The 26,210-nt window shown below is 37.4% G+C and overlaps 4 protein-coding genes across 6 annotated transcripts in view; 2 read left to right on the top strand and 2 right to left on the bottom strand.

Moving 5' to 3' along the window:
- Positions 1-10,903, top strand: part of LOC134824987 (gelsolin-like protein 1) — a 96,515-nt gene extending 85,612 nt beyond the window's left edge. For 2 of the 3 annotated variants that reach the window (XM_063837030.1, XM_063837029.1), the window contains exons 3-11: positions 306-469; positions 742-883; positions 4,069-4,201; positions 5,040-5,060; positions 6,347-6,457; positions 6,671-6,798; positions 7,071-7,139; positions 9,839-9,962; positions 10,307-10,903. In XM_063837030.1, coding sequence (XP_063693100.1) covers positions 306-469; positions 742-883; positions 4,069-4,201; positions 5,040-5,060; positions 6,347-6,457; positions 6,671-6,798; positions 7,071-7,139; positions 9,839-9,962; positions 10,307-10,440 — 1,026 coding nt within the window. In that variant the 3' untranslated portion in view covers positions 10,441-10,903. The remainder of the gene's footprint in view (positions 1-305; positions 470-741; positions 884-4,068; positions 4,202-5,039; positions 5,061-6,346; positions 6,458-6,670; positions 6,799-7,070; positions 7,140-9,838; positions 9,963-10,306) is intronic. The other variant, XM_063837031.1, reaches the window with a different exon arrangement.
- LOC134824983 (enolase-phosphatase E1-like) overlaps positions 1-21,902 on the top strand; it is a 55,160-nt gene extending 33,258 nt beyond the window's left edge. The window contains exons 2-10 of the mRNA XM_063837023.1: positions 17,418-17,458; positions 17,881-18,806; positions 19,162-19,295; positions 19,456-19,610; positions 19,919-20,000; positions 20,230-20,336; positions 20,562-20,726; positions 20,892-20,987; positions 21,367-21,902. Coding sequence (XP_063693093.1) covers positions 17,426-17,458; positions 17,881-18,806; positions 19,162-19,295; positions 19,456-19,610; positions 19,919-20,000; positions 20,230-20,336; positions 20,562-20,726; positions 20,892-20,987; positions 21,367-21,612 — 1,944 coding nt within the window. The 5' untranslated portion in view covers positions 17,418-17,425 and the 3' untranslated portion in view covers positions 21,613-21,902. The remainder of the gene's footprint in view (positions 1-17,417; positions 17,459-17,880; positions 18,807-19,161; positions 19,296-19,455; positions 19,611-19,918; positions 20,001-20,229; positions 20,337-20,561; positions 20,727-20,891; positions 20,988-21,366) is intronic.
- On the bottom strand, positions 11,775-15,252 carry LOC134824766 (uncharacterized). The gene is made up of 2 exons (XM_063836742.1): positions 13,864-15,252; positions 11,775-12,143 (listed from the first exon to the last, which is right to left on the bottom strand). The coding sequence occupies exons 1-2, from the start codon at positions 15,250-15,252 to the stop codon at positions 11,775-11,777; spliced, it is 1,758 nt and encodes a 585-aa protein (XP_063692812.1).
- An 89-nt stretch (positions 21,903-21,991) lies between the features above and the next one.
- LOC134824986 (solute carrier family 23 member 1-like) overlaps positions 21,992-26,210 on the bottom strand; it is a 56,006-nt gene continuing 51,787 nt past the window's right edge. The window contains exons 7-17 of the mRNA XM_063837027.1: positions 26,027-26,112; positions 25,656-25,801; positions 25,396-25,480; positions 25,073-25,120; positions 24,607-24,748; positions 24,237-24,369; positions 23,874-23,994; positions 23,425-23,589; positions 23,169-23,279; positions 22,891-23,020; positions 21,992-22,764 (exon numbers count right to left, since the gene is read on the bottom strand). Of these exons, the coding sequence (XP_063693097.1) occupies positions 22,628-22,764; positions 22,891-23,020; positions 23,169-23,279; positions 23,425-23,589; positions 23,874-23,994; positions 24,237-24,369; positions 24,607-24,748; positions 25,073-25,120; positions 25,396-25,480; positions 25,656-25,801; positions 26,027-26,112 (1,304 nt within the window). The 3' untranslated portion in view covers positions 21,992-22,627. The remainder of the gene's footprint in view (positions 22,765-22,890; positions 23,021-23,168; positions 23,280-23,424; positions 23,590-23,873; positions 23,995-24,236; positions 24,370-24,606; positions 24,749-25,072; positions 25,121-25,395; positions 25,481-25,655; positions 25,802-26,026; positions 26,113-26,210) is intronic.

A 26,210-nucleotide genomic window follows, 5' to 3' on the forward strand; every position in this document is an offset into this window, starting at 1 on the left:
GTACATTAGTAACCTGATTACCTAATACCTAAGTATTCAAAATATTTAACAGAGACAGTTAATTATAATGTTTGTAAATACCACGAATAGTTTAGTGCTTCGCTCTTTAAAATTCTTAAACCTCGATCTAAGTTATTTGTATATTGACCACTTTGCAGGCCAGTGGCCAGGCTACTGAAATGATACATATTGTGCATACTTTAAATAACTGGTTTATATTTAAGAGTGATTAAGTAGACCTCACAATAATCACGTACATAATTTACTCTGACGTCATGACAGCCCGTTTAAACCCTGTTCCCCAGGTAAAGAAGGACTCTGCCCTGACCGAAACTGCATGGGCTGGAGCCGGACAGGATGTGGGACTTCAGATCTGGAGGATCAACAAGTTTCAAGTGGAACACTGGGATAAGGAACAATACGGTGACTTCTATAATGGAGACTCTTACATCGTCCTTAATACTTACAAGTGCGTTATCACGTGTTTTATCACGTGTCTTATCACGTGTTTTATCAGTATCACGTTTTTAGAATAGTAAAACCGATTATGAAGGTTAAACTTCAGTCTGAAATTTTCTTTAAATTCAAGGCCTGGAACTGCTGTTAGCTGTTCTAATATTAAATTATTGAAAGCGAAAAGTGAAATTATGAAGCTGACGAACATGCACTGTGACAGAAAAAACTGTGAAAGTGAAACACTTAATGAAAGTGAAAGTGGAACACTTACACCTCATCTTACAGGAACGAAGGAGAGGACGAGTTGCAATACGATGTTCACTTCTGGATTGGAAAGTACAGCACCCAGGATGAGTACGGTACTGCTGCGTACAAAACAGTCGAACTGGACACTCTCTTGGACGATAAACCCATTCAGCACAGAGAGGTTAGATTTGTTACTTTATACAATTGACAGATATTCTGGGAATCGATTGGTCAATAGTCGAAGTTTGTTGGTTAATTTCTGTCACGTGTCAAACAAATATGCCTCCCCACCAGAATCCACATCTATTGGCCCTGGTCACATTAATCTGGCGATGTGTAACCAGTTTCCTGCTTACCATCTTCTTTCATGTTACTAGTTATTATCCACCAACTTTGTCATTATCATGCTAAATATAAATCTTAGTACCACTGAGATGAGAGAGCTTTAGACATGTTACAATAAAGGGAATGTTACAATAAAGGGAATGTTGAGTTTATCAAAGGAATGCTAAGTTTATTGTATGGGTATACACTATACACCTCCGATCCTTTGTTTTCCTCATCTTTCCTCAACTTCTCTATAGAGAAGTTTCACCATCATTTGCTTCACCGTTATAACAGACTAACCATTGTGTTTAAAGATACATTCTTATTGTCAAATTAATGTTTTATTTACGTTAAGATCAATTTCCAATGTAAACACGTATGAATTCAGATTCAAGTGAATCAGGACAACTTAGGCACAAATATGTGCCCTTCAATTGGTATGGATTGAATCGAATCATTAAGATAATGATTCCAGGGATGATAACCGGTATCTCTACTACCGGATATCATCCCTGGAATCATTATCTTATCATGAGACTGATAAACAGCAAACCTCTCCATGATCTCATGAATCATTAACTATTAAGGTATATCCGCATTCCGCAGGATAATACGATTATTTGTTACTTCCTTGTTTATATAGAGAATAATTGTCCGTACCAGTGTACATAGAAACACGTAACATACGATCTCAAATCAAACCAGAAAGCCTGTCACTACACGTCACTTTCTAATACGAATAAATGTGGTGTTCTTGGGGGTAACATCAGGGGACACTAAACCAATTCAGCACAGAGAGGTTAGATTTGTTACTATTCTGGGATTTGATTGGTCAATAGTCGAAGCTGATTGATTAATTTATTTCACGCGACAGCAAGCAACCAATCAGCATGCAAAGTTGACCAACCAAACCACAGGATCACTGTCACGTGTCAAACAAATATGCCTCCCCACCGGAATCCACATCTATTGGCCCTGGTCACATTGAGCTGGCGATGTGTAACCAGTTTCCTGCTTACCATCTTCTTTCATGTTACTAGTTATTATCCACCAACTTTGTCATTATCATGCTAAATATAAATCTTAGTACCACTGAGATGAGAGAGCTTTAGACATGTTACAATAAAGGGAATGTTACAATAAAGGGAATGTTGAGTTTATCAAAGGAATGCTAAGTTTATTGTATGGGTATACACTATACACCTCCGATCCTTTGTTTTCCTCATCTTTCCTCAACTTCTCTATAGAGAAGTTTCACCATCATTTGCTTCACCGTTATAACAGACTAACCATTGTGTTTAAAGATACATTCTTATTGTCAAATTAATGTTTTATTTACGTTAAGATCAATTTCCAATGTAAACACGTATGAATTCAGATTCAAGTGAATCAGGACAACTTAGGCACAAATATGTGCCCTTCAATTGGTATGGATTGAATCGAATCATTAAGATAATGATTCCAGGGATGATAACCGGTATCTCTACTACCGGATATCATCCCTGGAATCATTATCTTATCATGAGACTGATAAACAGCAAACCTCTCCATGATCTCATGAATCATTAACTATTAAGGTATATCCGCATTCCGCAGGATAATACGATTATTTGTTACTTCCTTGTTTATATAGAGAATAATTGTCCGTACCAGTGTACATAGAAACACGTAACATACGATCTCAAATCAAACCAGAAAGCCTGTCACTACACGTCACTTTCTAATACGAATAAATGTGGTGTTCTTGGGGGTAACATCAGGGGACACTAAACCCATTCAGCACAGAGAGGTTAGATTTGTTACTATTCTGGGATTTGATTGGTTTATAGTCGAAGCTGATTGGTTAATTTATTTCACGCGACAGCAAGCAACCAATCAGCATGCAAAGTTGACCAACCAAACCACAGGATCACTGTCACGTGTCAAACAAATATGCCTCCCCACCGGAATCCACATCTATTGGCCCTGGTCACATTGAGCTGGCGATGTGTAACCAGTTTCCTGCTTACCATCTTCTTTCATGTTACTAGTTATTATCCACCAACTTTGTCATTATCATGCTAAAGATAGATCTTAGTACCACTGAGATCAGAGAGCTTTAGACATGTTACAATGAAGGGAATGTTACAATGAAGGGAATGTTGAGTTTATCAAAGGAATGCTAAGTTTATTATACCCCTTATCAGTGGCGTAACGTTGCCTGTTGCCCACAATTGTCCCACATTCAAACGACAATTTGGCGCCTCCCTAAGATGGCGCCCCGGCCCCCCCCCCCCCCCCCCCCCCCACTGCCTTCTACCTGGGTAATGGGTATACACTGTTCAGTGTTCTCCATTGTTTTCCTTACGGAGAAGTTTCACCATACTAACTATTGCTCTATTGTCCGTGTTTAAAGATACATTCTTATTGTCAAATGTTACATTATTTATAAACTATCCACAGTCCATTGATATTGCTCTCCTAGGTAAATTAAAACAATGAAATTATACGCAAGAAAAATATGTGCCGTTCAAGTAATATGGGTTAGATTGAATCATGTTGTTGTAAGATTCCGCCTAGGTATGTTTTCTGCAAGGTCATGGGATTATCTGTGCAGCATACTTGTTTTATTTACGTATTAATTCAGATTCAAGTGAATCAGGACAACTTAGGCACAAATATGTGCCCTTCAATTGGTATGGATTGAAGCGAATCATTAAGGTATATCCACATTCCGCAGGATAATACGATTATTTGTTACTTCCTTGTTTATATAGAGAATAATTGTCCGTACCAGTGTACATAGAAACACGTAACATACAATCTCAAATCAAACCAAAAGGCCCGCCACGTTACTTTCTAATACGAATAAATGTGGTGTTCTTGGGGTAGCATTATAGGGGTTACATTCGGATTAATACTGAACAAGTAATAATAATAATTTGAATTCGTACAAATATTGTTGAGCTTTGACACCAGCATTTCAGATCATTCCTTTATCCTGAAAAAACAAAAAAACACCTCAAGTATTTACATTTTTTACCCCAAATTCTAAACCAGGTCCAATCCCACGAGTCCAAGATGTTCAAGGAGTACTTCGACTCTATAACACTACTTAAGGGAGGAGCAGATACTGGATTTAGACGGGTTCTTCCTGAAAGCTACGTGCCAAGACTCTTTCACATTCAGAAACGTACGTACCTATTTTTAGGGTTTTATGACAAGAGTGGTTGATTCTATTCCCGAAGTTCTTATGAAGGTTTATTATAAAGGCATAATATCACCTCACACTGTACTTTATTTTTGTGTATACTATAATATCAATATAGTTTAAATATGCTTTTGGTAAGCATGTAAGATTAAAAGTATTTTAAAATCGTGTAAAAATTACGAAAAATAAAAACTCCTTCTCTTATCTTCTTCTTCTCCTCCTCCCATCTCTCCCGTCTCCTCTCCCGTAGTCCCGTCTCCTCTCCCATCCCTCCCGTCTCCTCTCCCGTAGTCCCGTCTCCTCTCCCATCCCTCCCGTCTCCTCTCCCGTAGTCCCGTCTCCTCTCCCATCCCTCCCGTCTCCTCTCCCGTAGTCCCGTCTCCTCTCCCGTAGTCCCGTCTTCCCCTATCCTTCTCCTTCACTCCACAGTCCCCTCCTTTCCCCTCCTCCTCCTTTTTTCCCCTTCTCCTCCATACATTTGTCACTGATTACATATGTGTAAATTAAGAAATAAGAACGTCAACAATAAATTTTATCCCGAAATAAGCTCAAATAAAAACAGTGATCATCTTTACAACTGTATGGAACGCGAGTCAGTATCAATCTTACATTATGTGTGCGCGGCATTTATTTTAACCACACCTGTTAATCTTAAATGGAATAATTCTTCCACTGTTACAATGACAATTTACCATTACACACACATTACACACACATTGCTATACATTATTAATTACGTACAGTATACATTATACATTGATATATTATACTTTAAAACCAATTAATTAATTTACTTAACCAATTTCACCTCTTCTACCAGATATTAAGGGGCCAAAACAGAGTAAGTACACATGCGCGTGAACACTATCTTCCTTTAGCTCGTTCAGCCCTACATTTATACCGCTCAATTTATAATCGTTTTTTAAAAACCAAGCTCAAGTTTCTCTTTGCTCTCTCTCTAAATCGTATTACTTGAAACGTTGTTTGAAGCACTAAGATGTTTTGTACATAATAAGCATAATTACATAATAAGCATAATTGGTGCATGGTGGGGTTCCAGAACGTGGGTGCACTTTATACAGTGCACTTTATACAATTACAGTGCACTTTTTACAGTGCTCTTATTATTCAGTGTAGCACCGTGCTAAAAACAGCACAGTAAAATTATTTTCAAGCCCTTCGATCTCGATGAGATCATGTTATTTTTACAACAATTTTACGATGTCTAAACTTTTGCAGTGTAAATCTGTGTAGCTTTACAAGAATTGATTTATGCATGGTCAAATCGAGTTTCGTTCTCGTGATTATAATTTAAATGTTTTCGCAAAATGGGACAAAAATTGACACCATAATTTTTGATTATTATATTAAGTCAAAAGTTATAAATGCCAATGCTGTGATTAAATTTCACTGAATAAGATAAATAAAAGGCATGTAACAAAATGTAAACCAATTTTCTAGTTGAACGAGCCCTCATTCCACATTGCTAGACTTTTATCCTTGAACTAAATTTCCTGATTACATTTTTTAAATTTCGGGAGCTACGCCCCTTCAAATCCGAATTTGCAAAATTAAATCCCGCTATTTACAAAACACGATCCCCATTTCCTTTTGGGAGCTGTATTCATTATTTTCCAAATGACCGCATCTTATACTGGAAATATCCTTTCGCTTTGCTATTATATTTGAATTTTGAATCCTGTATCCTGAAGGCAAATTCCATGATGAATTGTCCCCTTTTTTAAGCCGTACCTGTTTCGCAAAAGTTGCTGACAGCTGCATCCCGACGAAAAACCCTGGATATTTGGGTTTCCGAGAATAGTGTCACGTGATGTGACGTCATGTCACGTGGTGTGACGTCATGTCACGTGGTGTGACGTCATGTCACGTGGTTACCACGTCGTGTGGGTTGTTAGAAATAGCTGCACCATGACAAACCTACAAGCTGAGTCGTGCAACTTACGACTTTTTAAACATCTTTTTACTTTTACAATAAATAATTTTATGTGAATTTTGATTTTTGATAGATGATATTACAGTTATACTGCCTTAGCTGGCGTAACTGCTGTCATGTCACGTGACATAACGTTAGATCCCATGATTACTAATATCTTCTCCTAATTTCAGAGTGGAATAACAGGAGGATCACGTGCACACAGATAGGTCTTAAGAAAGCCAACTACACTGACAACGACGTGTTTATCCTGGATCTCGGTGACCATATCTTTCAGATCAACGGTTTAATATTAATAATAAATATTATAATCTTTTTCATAACCAATGCAACATTTATTATTCATAAAATTGTGTACCTATTTTAACTGTATAAAACACCCGATATAATGAAAATTGAAACCACTCGTTGTCACGTGGTGTGACGTCATCTCAAATTACGTGACGTCACCTCAAGTGGTGTGACGTCACGTGATGTAACGTTGAAATTATTTAAAGGTGACTCTTGCTCGCACGACGAGAAATTCAAGGCATCTCAGGAGGTCTCAAAAATAAAAGGAGCGCGGGGCAAGGCAAGAAATGAAACGGTCGAGGGATGTCCTTTCGATGATCCTCGAATTGGACCTGTGAGTGATCTTCCGTTATAAAATTTTGATATTATATAAAATAAATAAATATGTTAGGTATGTGTTTTGCAATTGCTCTAATTCTATTAGCTAAATAAATTTACCGTTTTGATTTTATTGATATTGGTCCTCCTATATGCATCAACTTAAGGATTTTGTGGTCTTTCCAGAATTGAATATGTATAGACTATAGATATTATGAACGAATTGTGTACACTGATACCATGATTACTCTATTTTAAATATTTGATTTAACACTTTTATTCTTTCAGCATTTCAAGGACGGCGAGAAGAAAGAGAAGCCAGCAGCATCAGAATTCGGCGGAAACAAACTTTTCGTTGTAAGTTCAGATTTTAGTTAAAATACCTTATCGGACCTAATTTGGACGGACATTACATGAACGGACATAATTATGAACGGACATTAATATGAACGCTCGAAGGCATTCAAAACCATCAAAAATCCGAATTTTTTTCAATTTTTTGACTTTTTTTTTAATTTCAGCAAATGATTTTAAATCCATTTTTAATACAGTAAGTAAGAAAAGCAGTCGTTAAGCATTAAAAATGTGTACATGATCAGTGTCTAATATCACATATCATCTTCATCAAATGGGTTTTCGTGCATAGAATAGTCCATGCTTAAAGCATATGTGGTTTCTAGCTTTATGGAAACCTTTTTTATCAAACTACCCCGCCCCCGGTCCTGTATTTCAGTGTTAACTTTTACAAGCCATTCGGTGTGAAGTGGTTTTATCTTAGACAACTTTAGGTTTATCTTAACATCACGTGGGGCTTTCCTAGCACTGTTTCATTACCTCCCCTGAGTTATATGAACTATAACAACGTCGGACAATGTCCTTGGCAACACGATTTACCGTAATATCTAGAGGCTGGAACAAGTTTGTCATGTTGGCGGGGACTAACTCATGAACTATGTTGTTGAGTGCCATAATTTCGGTGACTTTTCCGCCAAGTGACCCTTGAAAACATCATATACTAGTAGAACTAGTGTTATATTATTTGTAGAGAATATTTTAATGGTGTACAGTGTAAGCATAGTTCAAAAATGTCTCTATTAGTATTGCCAAATTGCTTCCAGGCGTTTTGCACGAGCAAAATGTTCAAAAATGTTTGCCTTCGGCAAACTTTAACTGCACGATACTACTACTATAGTATTGAAATTTATAAAACCTTTGAAATTCTGACTGTGGCGCACAGAAAATCATTCCTACACCCCTGAATTATCTGCTATTACATGTGAACATTGCGAGGTATCTAGAGGTGGGAAAGGAGGAATTATTTTTGTTTTACGGGGAATTGAATAATGATTGAATCAAGTAATCAAGATTTCTTGGAAACGCGTAGCTCCAGTATAGACATGGGTTCAAGTATAAGTATAAATTACAAGTCATTATCAGGGTACCATACCAACTACCACATAACGATTGAGAAATTTAATTATATCTCCCCACGAATTTTACCTGGGGACCTCTCTGTTCATAAACAGGTTGAATATATATTGGAATAACAATTGATAGGCCGAGCGCCGCCCAGTAACAAGAATTTTGATAGAATTAATTTGTTTATAATAATATGCTCTCTCGTACCACAATTACTATTAGAAAGTTTCTTATTTTACTCTTAGTTCCCAAAAATTATTTCGACAAACATTTTGGTGGCCCTCTCGTAAATTAATGGCACATATAAATGTTTGCATTGCATTGACACTTTTATTTGTCACTGACACTATACAATATACATGTAGTTAAACTTAAATTATTTCATGTTCAATTCCATTGGAAATAGTTTTCAACCAAAACCCAAAATTGGGTAATAATATAAAGTGCATGGAACGTAACAAAAGTTTCCTTTTTCCAAATAAAAGGAAATGATATCAAATTAAATTACCGTTTCTGTACTAAACGCGAAATGTTGCCGAGAATGAAATCGGCCGTGAATGAATCAGAATAAGAAAAGCGAACGACCAATATAAACTGAAGTGTTTTTTTTTCTCACATTATCTGGCATCCTGAGGATAGAAATAGCCGCAGAGATATATGTTTATCTTAGAAACATAGTATGTCCACAGGCTGGGTTATCGTCAAGGGAAGCATTACCTTACCGTAGATGTTTACTTAACGGCTAGGAAAGATTCATAGATTCCTCTACTGGGTTAACTTCCGGTTACCTGATTAAGATTTGTATGAAGTCGTGACCCCCATACCATTGTCGTGACCCTCATACCATCATGTCGTGACCCCCATACCATTGTCGGTCCACTTAGTGTCGGGGTGCAGGTACGTGAGGTAAAGTAAGATCATTTCCAGAAATTCCAGAAATCCTCCATAAATTGCAGAATGTTTAAGGGCTGTTCCACACCAATTATACAGTCTTAAAATATTTCTTGTTTCATTGAATCATTCAGTCGGCTAAGCTAATTTATCATTCGATCCCACCGCCAGCTCATTTCTGGACTTGTGTCTTATTTTCAATTTTCAATTTTCTTCGTCCATCAAATTTTCCTGAACGTCACTTATCATATATTATTATTGACTTTTTCCGCCAAGTGACCCTTGGAAACATCATATACTAATAGAGTTTTCTGTGCCTACAGCAGACCAAGGAGAACATTTCCTTCGTTAACTTACGGCACAATAAAGTTCTCATAGTTGTCATATTCTGGACAAAAAGTTCGAAATGGACAAATTTTTTGAAAAAATTTCAACGGACTTTAACTTGGACGGACATTAATTGAACGGACTTTATTTGAACGGACATTAAAACGAACGCTAGGGCCTCCAGCGTTCAAGTAATGTCCGTCCAAATAAGGTCCGATAAGGTATGTCGTTTATAATGACTCATAATTTCAAGTTATCATACAACAATATGGCCTGAAGACGATAAAGTTAAACACATTAAAAAAAAGCTTCTGTGACTATCATTCACACGTTTCAAGAAAGTACAAGCTAATTAATTTGATTATTAAATAATAATTACTAATTAATTAAATAATTACTAATTAATTAACTATTCTCAGATCTCTGATAATGACGGTTCTCTAGACATGGACCCAGTGGAGGAGGTTAGCAAAGATAGTCTGAATTCTGACAACGTGTACGTGTTAGACAGTGAAAATGGTGTGTACGTGTGGATTGGATCAGGTCAGTCGTGTTTTTTTCCCCTTTTTTTTTCAGTCGTGTTTACATTCACTTCTCTTTACTGGACATTTCAGTGTACAATTTTGATTGAAAACCCTGAAGGGCACCACCACGGGCTTCTAAATCAATGTTTATTAAATAACAATAATCTAAAAATAAACTGTAATAATAATTATAACTCATTGATTAATGTCAAACCGGGCTTTCGGGGGAAACGAAAACTGCGAAGAAATCAACTTTTAACCAACTAATCATTCACTTAATTAACCAATTAATTATTCACATAATTAACCAATCAATTATTCACATAATTACTACCGATTATTAACGTTAACATACCTTAACAGGAGCGTCAATTGATGAACGAAAGAACGGCATGTCCTACGCGTGTAACTACCTAGCTAAAACTGAATACCCCTGGAAACCTATAACCGTTATCGCTCAAGGCAAAGAAAACGCCGCTTTTAATGGAGCCTGGTAGACATAATTATTTGGGAGAGTTACGTTCTTGTAGCACCTTGGTTATTTTAGCATTTTCTGAATTTTTCTGTAGGTGAAAATTTTGTTGGACATTTTGAAATTCCAATATAGATTATAGTGCATTGATTTAGAATTGACGGTTAAGATCACCAAATTCTGATTATGAAAATGTAGGCTAAGCCTAGGCTAGGTTCTTTCTACGGTATTCTGTCTACGGTATTTCTACTTGAAACGCCAATTCTAAATCGCTGTAGATATACTTTAGTTGTAGTCTGTAGACGAGTTTATTATCATCTTTTCATTTGATAATTTTTGATTTCTTTTACGGTGAATAATATATATTATATATTCTATGATAATATGCTTATTTTTGTACAATGAGTGTTGACTTTTACCGGTCCAATATTGCGATGTAGTGTTTAAAAAACCTGAAAATACATTTTATTTTAGAAACCTTAAAGATATATTGTGTTTCATTGATTATTCGTCAATCGTGTTCTGAATCTTGAAAATTGCGCTATAATTCTAGATTTACTAGAAACATGTTGAATACTAAATGGTGGAGTAGTTCGCTGTTTATTAGACAAGGACAAATGAAACAGGAAGTTAGGAATGTAGACAAATTTTCGGTAAAATTCCTAACTTCCTGTTTCATTTGTCCTTGTCTCTTTCAACCGGATATTATCCAATTATCAGTATGTTGAATACTGAATTGAGATATTATAATCTGCTAGATAATCTCATTGTCACAACATATCCCTCATATCACCACATTTTCACTAATCACCCATTTTAGAATGTGTAATGTTATCTTGTTATCAGAAGAGATGTGAACTAACTGCAGAGGATATCCTCAGGATATGATCCCAGATGAGCTGCGCTCACTTTACAAAGGAGTTAATTCCTACATAGAGCTTAAAATAAAACAGAATTATTGAGGTCCCCAATTCTTCATGATACCAAGAATAATTTAATTGGTTTTAAAATATCACAATCGTTATTCATTAATCATTATTCAACCCTAAATCGCTGGAATGACAAAAAGAATAGTCCTCCATTTTTGTTCCCCGATAAGGAGAGATCACAATTAGACAGAGTCAACAATTTTCGGCAAACTTTTACGAAAAGTGTGAATCCAAAATTACCTAAAATTGCGGCACCAGGCCCCAGCATCCGATGATATTATTTTTCCTCTACCGTCAACAAATGATCCGAGTAAAGCTTGGATGAAACATCAAACTGGTCCACTGCCTTATCAACTTACTTACTTTAGGTTACTTTAGGTAGGTTCGGCAGGGATCGCTTCTGGACAACAGTATCAAGTACGTCCTCCAATCACTCCTGGGTTAGATCTTTTTGTAGAGTCCATTCCAGAAGAGAGTTATTTGTGATGGCGGTATACCCTTTTGTGGGCGGGGTATCCGGGAAGCCTTTCAAGAATTTAGCAAGGGAGGATTTGAAAATTTCCAAGATTTGGATTTTGTTAACTTCCTTAGGGAGCAGGTTCCATAGTTTGGCTGCTTTTACTCCGAAAGAGTTTTCATAATGGGTCGAGATTGAGCATTGTGCCTTTTTATTAAATGCAGGCACAGTGGCCTTTATACCGTGCCGGGAGCTTTCCTTGAACTGCATGTTGATGTCGTTCGGAGCTAGTCCATTCATCATCTTCCATGTATGGATTATGATGTATCGTTCTCTGCGTCTCTGTAATGAGAGAAGATTCAGGTTCTGCAGGCGTTTCCAGTAATCAAGGTTCTGGCAACCACTGATTCGACGAGTGTAGTGTCGTTGGATGCTTTCAATAGCTTCTATATCGCTGATTTTGTCAGGGTTCCACACCGGGCAGCAGTATTCGAGTTTGCTTCTCACCATGGTTTTGTAAAGGGTGAGCATGAGGAAGCGTGACCTATCTCTGAATACGCTAAGGACCCATGACGTCATTGTCCTTGCTGTTTTAGTCATCTGCTGTATGTGAGAAGACCAGGAGCAGTCATTTGACAGGAGAACCCCTAGGTCCCTCACAGTTTTGGCTGGGTCAATAGTTCTTCCATTTGTCAAATTGTAACAGGAATATTGACTGGTGAAGGGCAATTCTCTTAAGGGGGCCGGGGGGGTCTTCATCAAAATTCTCTCGAAATTGATTTTATAGTTGTTTCTGATAGAGGGGAGTGATATCTATCAGCTACTTTTGGTCCCATGGAAAAATATTGTTCCTAGCCGAAATTATCGCTGGTCAAAGGTCAGCGCTCATGTGTAATTGTATTGCGCGAGCGATTTTCAATCGCGCGTCCTGAAAATCGAGTCTAAAAATCTATCTTCTCCTACATTTTTTGAGCAATCACCCTGAAACTTTCAGGATATGTTCTAAGGATCATTTAGAAGAGAAGTATCGAGCCGAATTTTGAGATAGGCCTCAGAAAATTTTTGAATCGATTTTGAAAATCTTGGACCTGGAAAAATCGTCAAAAAATGAGGTCCAAGATTTTCAAAATCGAATTAAAAATTTTCTGAGGCCTATCTCAAAATTCGGCTCGATACTTCTCTTCTAAATGATCCTTAGAACATATCCTGAAAGTTTCAGGGTGATTGCTCAAAAAATGTAGGAGAAGATAGATTTTTAGACTCGATTTTCAGGACGCGCGATTGAAAATCGCTCGCGCAATACAATTACACATGAGCGCTGACCTTTGACCAGCGATAATTTCGGCTAGGAACAATATTTTTCCATGGGACCAAAAGTAGCTGATAGATATCACTCCCCTCTATCAGAAACAACTATAAAATCAATTTCGAGAGAATTTTGATGAAGACCCCCCCCCCCCCCCGGCCCCCTTAACAGTAAAGAATTGTTCAAGCTGTAATTCAATATTTCGAATTTGGCCTCATTTAGTTGCATGTTGTTCTTCAGGGCCCAAGCGATTACATTGAGGAGGTCGTCTTGAAGTAAGCTTTTGGTAGCTAGGTCCATTATTTTTCCAATGAGCTTGGTGTCGTCAGCAAACACCTTTCCCAGAGCGGTAACCAATGTACCAAGTTGGTCGTCAATATAGAGAATGAATAGAATGGGTCCCAATACTGTTCCTTGGGGTACCCCACTGATTACTAGCTGAAAGGATGATTTTGTTCCTTCCACGACCACAGTTTGCAGGCGATCCTTCAGGAATTCAGTCAGCCATTGCAGAGTCTTTCCTTTTATTCCGTAGCGTTTTGCCTTTGCAAGTAGTATTTGATGATCTACCTTATCGAAAGCTTTCGCATAATCAAGGTATATCACATCAACCTCGTTGCCGTCATTGAGAGTTTTCAGGATATTATCTACGTGGTCTATTAGTTGAGTTAAGCAGCTTCTTTTCTTGCGGAATCCATGTTGATGGGGGGAGAGAAAGCTGTTTGACTCCATATGTTCCACAAGATGATTTCTGACCACTCTCTCAAATATCTTAATAATGTGAGAGGTTATCGAGACAGGGCGATAGTTAGCGGCAGATGTTCGGTCTCCTTTCTTGAACACAGGCGTGATGTACTGTGTCTTCATACCAGATGGTATGATTCCGTTATCAAATGAGTGTTTCCAGAGTAGATAAATTGGTTCAGCGATTGTCCTTCGACATTTAGTTAGGATCTTGGCCGGGATGTCACCATCAGGGGTGGAGGCATACGGGTCCAGTTCCTTTATGGCATCTGATATGTCGTCTGCTGTGAAGGTGAATGTGTTGAGATCTTCCTTTGGATGAGGATCTAATCCGGTGAGGCATTCTTCAACATTGGCAGAATTTGGGTTGCTGAAGACTGTGACATATTGAGTCTGGAGAATTTCTGCTTTTTCCGCTGGGTCCATTTTCAGAGTTCCGTTTGTATCTCTAATTGGGGCGACGGATGATTTTACCTTTGCAAATCGTTTAGCGTAAGAATAAAAGAATCTTGGGTTCGTCTTTATTGTACTTACAGCTTTTACTTCTTTTTCGTTAAGTTGCTTGATCACAAGTTCACTTATTTCGAAGGTCAGAAGATTAACTTCGGTTTTCAGCTTTTCGATTTTTCTCGAAGTTGGGTTGTTTTGAGTAAGTGCACTTATTTGGGCATTCAGTTTTCTTCTTTTCCTCTTCATTGTGTATTTTTCACGGACTTGAAGACTTCTACGAGGGCGGGAGGGGCCAGTTCCAGTAGGGTCTTTAGAAGGCGAATTTAGGAGGGTTATCTGGAGGACAGTTAGGCGTATAAGCTCCAGAAAAGCACTTCCATCTTCATCTTCATAACAGAGTTCTCTCAAAGAGATCCAGTTAACAGCTTCTAAACGATCGTTCATAGCTTCAAAGTCTGCTCTATGAAAATCAGTCGCCCGAAAAGAGTTTCTGTCGAAAGATATAGGAGTATGTTCTTTTGGGCAGAGCGGGTTATGTCCGAGTACGAGCTCAACTAGCCTGTGGTCAGATAGTTGGCATTCGGAGATATTGGTCTCAATTGTGTCCTGTGGCTTATTTGTGAGGACAAGATCGATGGTGTTGTTATTTCTCGTGGGATTACAAATCATTTGTGTCAAGAAATTTCTCTCCATGAAATCAATTAGTTCGGAACAAGCTTGCTGGTCACAAAGTGGTTGACCAGGTAAAGCTTGGCAAGAGTCCCAATCTATATTTGGGAGGTTGAAATCCCCCATAATGTAGATGTCAGGTGATCTATCGTTCGATGTCAGATTATTTAGCTTCTCCTGCACCTGGTCCAGGACTGCTTTGAAGGATCCGGGAGGAGCATCTGGTGGGCGGTATATCACGGAGACAAGGGCGTTCATAGAGTCTATGAAACAATTCAGCATACTGCAGTGTTTGTCACTGAAATTTACAGTATCTGATACTAGCAGCGAATTTTCAACGTAAAGCACACAACCACCACCTTTTCGACTTTGACGGTCTGCTCTAAGACTGTTGTACCCATCTATAGCTATTTGAGCATCACTGATATATGGCTTCAACCATGATTCAGTGATAGCGAGAATAGGGACCGGTGGTCTTCCTAGGTCGTCAAGTATGTGGTCTTGGATGAATGGAATCTTCCATTTTACAGTGCTGTTTGCGGATGGGGAGATGGACCGAACTGCATAGTTTATAATGTAACCATTGCAGTAATTTTGCACCCCTCTCCTGAAACAAAACTTTTAAAGTTTCTTCGTAGGGTGCCTGGAGAAAGTATGCTCTAGATTGTTGTGCCCATCAGATCTACTTTTACAACTCTTTGCGGTGGTTCCTGGGACTATAGAAAACACATTCCTGTACAGAAATGCTTGTGGCAAATCAGTTCCCAGAAAATATTCATAGTGCCCTAACTTTGTTAAGGTAAATTCAGTGACAGGGACGATAGAGCCTGGGGCAGTTCAATATGACTGCATGTCCGTTGTAACGAGTAACTTGGTAACTTACCACTCCTACCCCTCCGTGAGGTATGAGTGTTATGTGAATAGTTTTGTGATGGATTGTGCAGAGTAATAAGTAGTTTAGTGAATATGTTCAATGGGTTGCTAGGGAGTAGTAATGGGTTGCTGGGGAGTAGTAATGGGTTGCTAGCGAGTAGTAAAAGGGCAGTAATATCTCCGGGACCGTTAGTAATACACGAGAAATTTAGCAATCAACTGTACAAGAATCTATGGCATTGTGTTTTCTACTTTAACTTGACTTAAAGGGACAAAGGGTCCTTAGTAACACTAAATAATTACACAAACTAAACCACCCGAAACCACCCAGTAACATTTGGCGAGTTAAATACTGAAATGTTTTTTAAATGGTTTACGTTATGGTTCATGTTGTTTGTACACTAATCTAGTAACCTGTAATAGTATGATTTGACTGATGAGTGTAGGAAGTTTTTGAGTTTCTGAGAGGTGGCGGGGACACATTTTGAACATATTTATGGAACGAAGCGATCTAAGTCATTTCCACTAAATAACTCAGCAAGAATGTTACAAGTGCTTTGGAGGTATGAACAATGAAAGTAGCATAATTTTGGACGCTAATTCCGAGTCACACCCATAACAAAGCGTTAAATCACTTCCCTGAGGAGTTAGAGGCAAAAACTGTTTTGTCACGTGACAACTTAACTGACACGAATTCGAGTGTTTACAGTTAGGGTTAGAGTTGTGGGTAGGGTTAGAGTTGTGGGTAGGGTTAGAGTTGTGGGTAGGGTTAGAGTTGTGGGTAGGGTTTTAAACATACGACCGTTCAGTGGCGTGACGTTGCCTGTTGGCGCCCTTCGTTAATCGTTACGCCACTGCGACCGTTTCCTTCGGTTACAAAACCATAGAAACTAAACACTCAAAAGGTTTCCAGACCCCGAGCTGTAATATAATAGTCCCCTGAGCCTCGAACAAGGGCTCCCGTCAGAACACCTACCCAGTGCAGGGAAGCTTGCTCTTTCATTGTTTCCCTCGATCATTAGACCAGCTCTTCCTCTCTCACTTCCTGCAAACATTACATAAATTGTTGCTGCAATTGTTAGCTCGCATTTAATCTCGTATGGCTAGGTAGATGTAGGTTGAACTGATATATATATATTTTCAATAACAATCAGAATTTGTCATCACAGTATACATAGCAGATCCTTATTAGGGATAAGCTATCTCAACATCTATAATGCTTTGTACAGTGTACATGACGTGTATTGTGTACATAGAAATTCGTTCAAGCTTGCAAGTCTTATTCTTATCAGAAAAGTTTGTAGAAAATCATATAGTATGATCTGGATAAAATTATTCTGTTTAATAGCTGAAAATGCTTGGTTTTCTGCCTTACAATTTGTAACAATTTAAACTAACGCAGATGGAACGCGCTAAACAAACTTAATAGTTCAAAGTACTTCTAAAATATCGTCTGTGACATAATGATACGCCGCGCGATGGATGATTGAGATCCCTAATTGCGAGGAGACGGTATGGATTGTTGCGAGTAACAATTCACAGTTCATTAGACCTAATTTAATTTTAATATTTGTAGGGCAGGATGTCTATATCTTCTGCAACTTCTTTGATCGAGGTAAGAGCAGTATTTTAAGTTGCTTTATCGGTTGTAACTTGCAGTATAGACAGTTATGCTAAATGCTTTAAAACTTACCCGAAACGATCTTACTGTCACTGACTTGTAGCCAACTTCGGCCACAGTTAACATCAGCCAAACTTGGTCAAAGTATTTTCGACAGTTAGCGTACATAATTCTATCCGTACATTAGTTTGGCAGTGCGAATTTTGACAGTCTTAAAATTTTAATGTCAAGTAAAGTACCGTTTACTTTTAATCAGAGTCAGGACCCTTGACTCTCGGGCATCCCCACGGATACTAATTACTATCCATTATGGCATTACCTCTGAATAATAATGCGTGCATGGATATTACTACAAGTATTATATTACCCGTCCTAAGTTGAATACATTCGCACAATCACAACAAACATATCAACAGGCCCAACAAGTAGATTCTCTGCCCTCCGTAGGAGGTTACCAGAGTTACTCGCTTATGGAAAAGTCTCTGGAAGATGTCTCAGCAGAAATAGTAAAAGACACTCTTGTGAAAGTAATGAGTGGGGTTCATATAAACAACGAAAATGTCAGGGCAAATTCTCAATGTCTTGTAGACAGTCCATCGCGACTTATTCTAGTTCAATCAATTAAGGAAAGAATTGAAAACGAAGAATCTGAACAAATGATCGATACCCCTTCAAAAATGAACTTAGATCAAATAAACGAGTGTTACTCTAAAGAAAATGAAACAAATGGTGATGACAATGATTCGGGTGCTCCTGATCTTGTTGATGAACATGACAACAAAGCCGAACCAGTACCCGAAACTGATTTGGATCTGGAGTCTTCACCACAACTACCTGACAATTCAGTGTTAGTTAAAGAAATTCAGGGGGAGCTACCTGAAAACTCAATATCAGTTGAAGAATTTCAGGGGGAGAAGGCGCTGAATGAAGTAGCCGAGGAAAAAAATCCGGATCAGGAAGAGGACAACAAAATTATTAACGAGAAAATTAAGGAGGATAAAAACAAGATACAAGTTGTACGATTTCAGGGGGAGAAGGCGCTAAATGAAGTAGCAGAGGAAAAAAATCCTGATCCGGAAGAGGACAACAAAATTATAGACGAGAAAATTGAGGAGAAAAACAAGATACAGGAGGAATCAACATCAAAGATAATGTCGACAAAAGAGCTCTACTCGAATAGCTCTAGTCTAAGTCACTTGTGCCTAAAATCATCAGAAACTATAATGAAATCAGAAACTATACTGAAAGCAGAAAATAGTCAGGAAAAGCAGCCGTCTATCCACGGCCGCGAATCTGTAAAGTCTCTGGACTTATCGAAACACGATCTTCGAACTTCTGTTAGGTATTTGAAATCGTTTTCTGGATATTATCTGATTCCACTATAGAACGTTTGTTGAGGCAAATTGACGTTTAATTGATGGGTTATGTCCATAATACATGGCGTGGGCGTATTTTCTTGATTACTTATGATTATTGTGATGGTACCTGATGACATTTCACTAGATTTCATCTCAGTTTATGACATATCACTCAAAAGAACAATTTGTTGAATGAACAACAATTTCGCAGAAACCAAAGTATCCTCTGTCCATTTCTAAAATATAAATATGATCAGCCACTAAAAGTAAATATATTTCCACGTCGTTCAAATGCAATTTAATTCCAATTCTAATCAGTTTCATTAACTTCCATTTCAGTTTGATAGACTCAATGTCTGACGGACTGGAACACGATGTTGACCAAACTCTCGACTCAAATTTTAAGAAATTGGAGGAAAAATTCAACTCTGAACACGAAATTGAGACCGACTTTACAGCCGTACAGGGCATGGGTAACTACTTTATCATTAAATTTAAATCATTTGACTGAGTTCACGGTTTTTTAATGATACTCAATAATGTCTCATAATATTTTTTAAACGGTCTGGTAGATACAAAATATGAAAAACTTAAGTTTAAATTTTTGACATCATGTGCAATCTAATTTTTTAGGACAACATATGCTGGCCGAAGACAGGAAAACATCCAAAGAGTCAACACCAAATACCAAATCTTCTGACAAAAATCGTACATTAGAGGATTTGACTCCTGCTATGACAATACATAAGAAAATGAGTAAAATGGAAGCCACCATAGAAAATTTAAAGGTTTGTCCTTTCTATATTTTGTTCATAGTTTTTAAATTGTTGGCTTCCTGACCAGATTTTGTGATTATCCTGACCAAATCTCTCGGCATTTTCCGAAATTCCCGGTCCAAATGCCTATGCATATTTGGATACACTTTGTCAGGGGACATAATAGAGCCGAGCTTCCCGCGGTATCATATTTCTTCAGTTATCCAAATCCCAAGATCCTACATAAGATAAAAGATTCTTAAAACTAAAACGATATTAAACGATTTGTCTAAAGTTCACACCTAAATTTTTTATTTAAACCCCAATTTCTAGTATTTTAGGTTGAGGTGGAGAGTTACAGAACAGAGTTGGAGAAAATTCGACCAGATTCTAATGATGTGGTTATGAGGTGCAACGGTTTAGGTAGTGAATATTTTTACGGAATTCTCCGACTTATTGTAGCATTCTGTAACAATCGTTATATACAGCTTACGTCTTTACGTTATAGTCTTAGATGAAAAAGAGATTTTTCGCACTTTAATTTATAACTCATGCTGTTCGATGTATTCTTAATGCCGGACGTAACAATTTTGTCTACTGCTGATTCTAAACATCCCATAACCGTACTCTTGACTAAACTAATGATATCCAGATATTGACCCTGCAATAGCGACAGTGCCACATCTGCTGGATCTACTTAGGTCGGCAAGTGACCAGAACTCTATTCTCCAAGATGAAGTTGAGGACTATACCACCAAGGTCAGTCCTTGGGTTCTAACAGCTAGAATAACGATTTAGTCAAAATTTCAAGCAAACAATTATTTGCTAGTACGACATTTAAGTTTAATTGTGTAATTTGAAAATTATAATGTTCGAAAGAGTCGGGCAGTAGAAGGGTTGAGCTGAAAATCGTGAATCTACAGTCGAAATTTGGCAGGCAAACAGGCCATTACATCACTTATTACATGCAGCTTCAAACCTCAGCTGTTCAATACGACGAGTCTATTAGACGAACAGAAACATCTGTACCAAGAGTTGAAGAAGAAACTGAAATCAATTGATTTGGAGGATGACAGGAGGAGGGAGAAGAGTGTTGAGGAGATGGATAAGTACTACAAGAACAAACTTAACGATATTGAGTCAGAGCTGGTTAGAGATTAAACTTTGATTAATTAGTTATTTTCCATGTTGAAATTATTTGATTGATGTTGATTAGAACACTGCAGAGTGCAGGGGACACCTTTGAATCAGGGAGAAAATGGGACATTTTCAATTTGAATTCTCTATGATGTATGAATGTTTCTTATCTTGCAGAAAGTGAGGGGAATTCACGTAGAAGCAGATTTCTGGACACCACATTTGACAAACATGAGGAAGTTCTTATCTCAAGTTCATATGCACAAAGACGAGGTGAGTTCCTAAATATCAGAGACATAAAATCAAAGTTTATTTCCGTTTGTTTTCCCTCACCATTATTGTTTAATTCTTCGTATAAACTTAATTTTTAGCAGCCTACTTTTCGTGTTATCAACGATCACACCAAAAATCGTAATAATACAAAATTGAAGTTTAACAGCACCACTATTAACTTATTAACATAAAAGATATCACTAGTATAATATAGTGTCACTATGGACATAGTACTATACTAAGTGATCAGTAATTGATCAGTAATTGATCAATAATTCATCAGTAATTCATCATTAATTGATGAGTAATTGATCAGTAATGGTTCAATAATTGTTCAGTAATTGATCAGTAATTAACCAATCACGCCTCACGCCTCCAGATAGCCGAGGAGGAGCTCAGAAGAGAACTCTCCAACGCTGGAACAGACAAGAACAGTACGAACAGTGACGATGAACCCATCGTGTTCCCTGTAGGGGGCTACAGGGAAAGCCTCGCTGACATATCCTCGAACAAACACAAATATTTGGAGGACGATGACGCGGAGGGGAGGGAGGTTAGGGTGACGGGGCCGATGAAGACGGGGAAGAAGGCTTCGAGTCAGAGCAAAACTTGTTCTGTTCAGTGATGGGGTTAAGGTTTTTCTTGTGGCGGGAAAAGATGTAATAAAAAGTGAATATAAACTTTTTAAATTACGAATTATTAATTTATGAATTGTTAATTTACGGGTTTTTTGTTTGTCTTTCAAGCTGAAGGATACATTGAAATACCTATAATACTAGTATAGTGTAATTTAATTTATAAAATTAAATGTTTATTCATTATTATATTTAATCAGATTTACTTGTTGTCATCAGATTACATAGTTTTGGCTTTTGTACGCATGTTGATTTTCGATAAAAAGGAAGCAATGGTAAACTGTTAATTTTATTTGTTCTTGGGATTCCTAATCCTTGGATGTTAAATTATGTTAATATCACATTTTGTTGAATAGAAGGAAAAATTGTGTCATGGAATAAATAAAACCTAGTTATACCCAAAAACATTGAAAGTTTTTTTTATAAATTAAACGAAAGGTTATCTACAATGTAATCAGCGAGTGTAGTAGGTGTCAATTGCTCATAGCATAGTCATAAGTAGTTCTTTGCATATTACAGGGGGAAGAAGTTTGAAAAGTGGAAGCTTGCTTACGCTAACGTGAAATGTCGAAATGAACACAATATGCATAATGTACGCTATATATATGCATAATGTACGCTATATATATAATACATAAAATGCATAAAATGGCTCACGGATATAAAATAGAATGTGAACGTTACCTAATCAAATGAATCATTATATTCTGGAGGGTACGTGGGATACAGATTACATATTATCAATTATGAAAGATATTGACATATTATGCACTTGGTCCACCCAACTTCAAGAAACACAAACATTGATAAAGATTTCAATTTACCGTATAATAATTTAAAAGAAGACACATTCATAGGTATTGATCCTGTTGGTGAACCACAACTGTTTATTTTTTAACACTAATTGTCGCGAGTCACACAACATACAAATACAATCGTCCTAAACCCTAATAAAATTTCAATTTGTTAAGCTTTTTTCAATTCTGAGTCTTGAACGAAACTTGCTTAGTTTGGAACAAAAGGAAGCTTCCTCAGAATTGGTAGTTTTCCAGCAAGGTACTCCATGACCGGTTCACGGTATATCTTGTTCACCAGGCCCTTGTCAGTTTCTGAACTCGCACAGAACTCGTAGCTGGTTAGTCCTGTGGTTTAAAGTTAGATTTGGAAGAGACTTGTGGAAACTTGATTAATAATCTACAGTGGATTTTACTGGATGTGGCCGCTTTTATTCAAGGCGATCCTAGTTACTAAATCAGTAACTTAGTAACCTCGTTCTTTCTTAGTTCCGGGTATAGTGTTATCAAGGAAACAGGCGATTGCAGCCCCTACTATCATGCCAGAGGCGCATATCACCCGGACTAGTTGGTCAAACTCATCGTTACCCGTTTGGATTGCTTTCTGCGGGAATAAACTGTAAACAAATCTTATCTGATATCTGGACTTATAAGGTTCACATTTTATTCTGACGGACAGTCCAATAATTGAGTTCATGTACTACCGATAAGTAAAATTGTATAATCAAACCAGGAGTATTTGTTGGACTTACTGCTGCTTCAGGATCATTCACTATTTTGCTGGTCCACATTGGTACAACTACCCCGAAATAGATTGACACTCCGATAATGAAAACATTTCGTGATGATGTCAAGTCAACAAACTGGGCGGTAGATTTCGTTGAAATTTTAAAATGTTAATTTTTAAAATGTTAATTTTAAAATTCACAGCAAACCAAAATGTGGTTATCAAAACCTATCCACTGATCCTATTCCTACACTAATATTGCAAATGAAACAAAGTTTTACCCTAAGATTAGAAATGCCCACAGCAGTAACAATTCCGAACATCACCATGTACATGCCACCTATTATGGGTGAGGGTATGGAGGCTAACAGCACTCCGATCTTTCCTACAGTTCCCATGGCTAGCATGAGGATTGCACTGCAGATAATCACCCGTCTACTCCCAACCTGGTGGGAAATGTAGTGATATTATGATTGTTATGAAATGTAATTATATTGCACTGAATAAGAAAGATTGATGGTCTGGTGGAAATTGGGTCAGGGTATGTGTAACACTTAGTTGTCAGTCTTACAGTTACAAGCTGAGATAGTCAAGATAAAGTCGTTCTAGGAAAATGAAGACTGAAGAGTTTGTTATTTCAATATAAAGTGCATACAATCTTGTGGGCTAGGTGCTTAGAATTTTAAAAAACTCAGCGAAATTTCCTATCAATCCCCTTAAAAGTAATCACCTTAGTAAGGCCGATAGCACCTATATTCTCACTGTAACTTGTAACACCCAGCCCAGGACCACAGAGCCCTGCTAGGAAACATCCGACACCTTCTAATAATATTCCTCTGTTTAGAGCGTACCTGGGAAGGAATCGGTACTGGTGAGGGCGTTAAACGCAGAAATCGCTCTTTTAAAAGACACAATTTAGTTTTTTCAACCGTTCATGAGCATTACATTAACTTCTAAATTTTGAGGTCTGGATTTTTTATTTGTACTCTGTAGCAGTAGACTTAGAGAAACCCTTAGTGCTTAGAGAATAAAAAATCCACTTAGAGATCCCTTTATACTCTTAGACTTAGAGATCCCTTAGAGATGAACCTACTTGGGCGGGGGAGGGGCACCAGCCAATTTAGCGCAGGCGAAATAATCCCCGATACTCTCAATAGCACCCGCTAAGATTGCCGCCAGAAATCCCACAAACCCTCCCACGTTAACTATCGGAGTTCCAAACTGTCCTGAAAAGTTGGTAGAACTGTTGAATTTGAAAGGTTGACAGAACTGTTTAAAGTTAACAGAACTGTTGTAAAGTTGACAGAACTGTTGTAAAGTTGACAGAACTGTTCATTAAGCTCAGAAAGTAACCAAACTCGATGGTGCGATGGTGAAGATCTAAGTGATCATATTGAGCTTCATATCTATCATAGAGGTATGATAAATTACATTATAGTGAATATAAGTATTCTTAATCTAACCTGGATAGGGGAAATAGAACCAAGTTGCATCATTGAGATTACTAGACACGTCTCCGATCCTAGCCTTGTTGCCTTCTTGAAAAGTACCGGTAGCGGTGAGGATTCCACACAAGACCCACACTATTGTTAGAGATATTATTACCTGAAATTTAAAACGTTTGTTCAACATTGCGTTCCAGTTACAGTATGAGCATGTTGTAAGCATAACTCATATCGAATGTTTCTAGAATTCTACTTGGATAATTGTAGATGCATTTTGGAAGTGTTATGCATTTGATCTTAGCAGTCAGTCAGGCAAATACGAGAGGAGTACTTTGATTTAGAATAAACCTAAATGTGATGAATTTCATACTAAATCTTCAATGATGTGTTCAAATTTAAAACAGTTCTATTGATATCAAGAAGTTGACCAAGATAGACAAAAATTAATTAGTTGATTATTAATTTAATCAGTTTATTGTATTACCGACAAAGTTGAGAACAGCTTTAGCCAGGTCACTCCATAATTTAATCCCTGAAAATGTCACAACTTTTAACCACTGCTATGCCTTAATCATAGCTGCAGGTACAACCCATAATGTTTATTAATACTAAGACTAAATTTAACGTAACAAATTTGTGCAAATATCCTGTCTTACCAACTACTTTTAGTAGTAACAAGGACTAAGAGACGTAGATTATATGTACTTTAAAAGAAGAAAGGTAATTCAAGTTTATACTGAAAGCTGATTGGATAATCACTGTCACGTGTCAAAATAAGCTCGGATAATAAAGAGCAGGTCCACTCACTTCCTCTCGAGAATACGAGACATAAGGTAAAGGCATTGGAACATTCTTGAGATACTCTGAAAACAGCGTCACCAACACTACCATCCTGAATAAACTCGTCAAATCAAGCTTAACACATGTCGTTTGAAATTATTTCCCCGAACCAAGGACCGGAAAAATGTCTCTTTATTGAGTTTGTGCGATTACAACTCACAATGTTGAATATAGTATTAGTATCGAGAATGTTTATTTTCGGAAAAAGACCGGTTTTAAAAACTTACAACAGGGAAATCCCCCAATTTTGACTAGTCTGAAACTCCGCGACTACAGCCAAATTAAGACCAATTAGTGCGATCATCACGGAGATGGTAACTGGTCCAACAAACTTTAGGAGCAGGCCTACAAGTCCAAACCCTCCAATTATCATCTGAAAACAAGTTTACATGTTAACCCAGTATATAGAATAGTTTGTAATCAAACCAATATTCATAAACACTCTGTAAGTGTACAGTTACAGATTAAATATCATTTTAAGAAAGTAGAATACCGTACGTAACAGCAAACCGAAAGCTCTTTTCTCAGTAATTTCCAATTTCACAAGACTTTTCTCCAGGGAATAAATACAAGTTTAAATTTACTAACAGCACTTTACCTGTGCCAAACTGGCTACCATCAGGTTACCCTGGAGCTCAGCCATCCTTGTGTGCCAGTTCGGATCCCACGTCTGGGTCGTGTTATCTGAAATAATTGATTATAATAATATAATATTATTAATATGTGTAAATTTAAGTAAAAAGTGTTCAACCCAAGGATTATCCTTGTTGGAATGATGGATA

This window comes from Bolinopsis microptera, chromosome 13 (assembly GCF_026151205.1).
Source record: "Bolinopsis microptera isolate Bmic1 chromosome 13, MBARI_Bmic_1.0, whole genome shotgun sequence".
Lineage (NCBI taxonomy): Eukaryota > Metazoa > Ctenophora > Tentaculata > Lobata > Bolinopsidae > Bolinopsis > Bolinopsis microptera.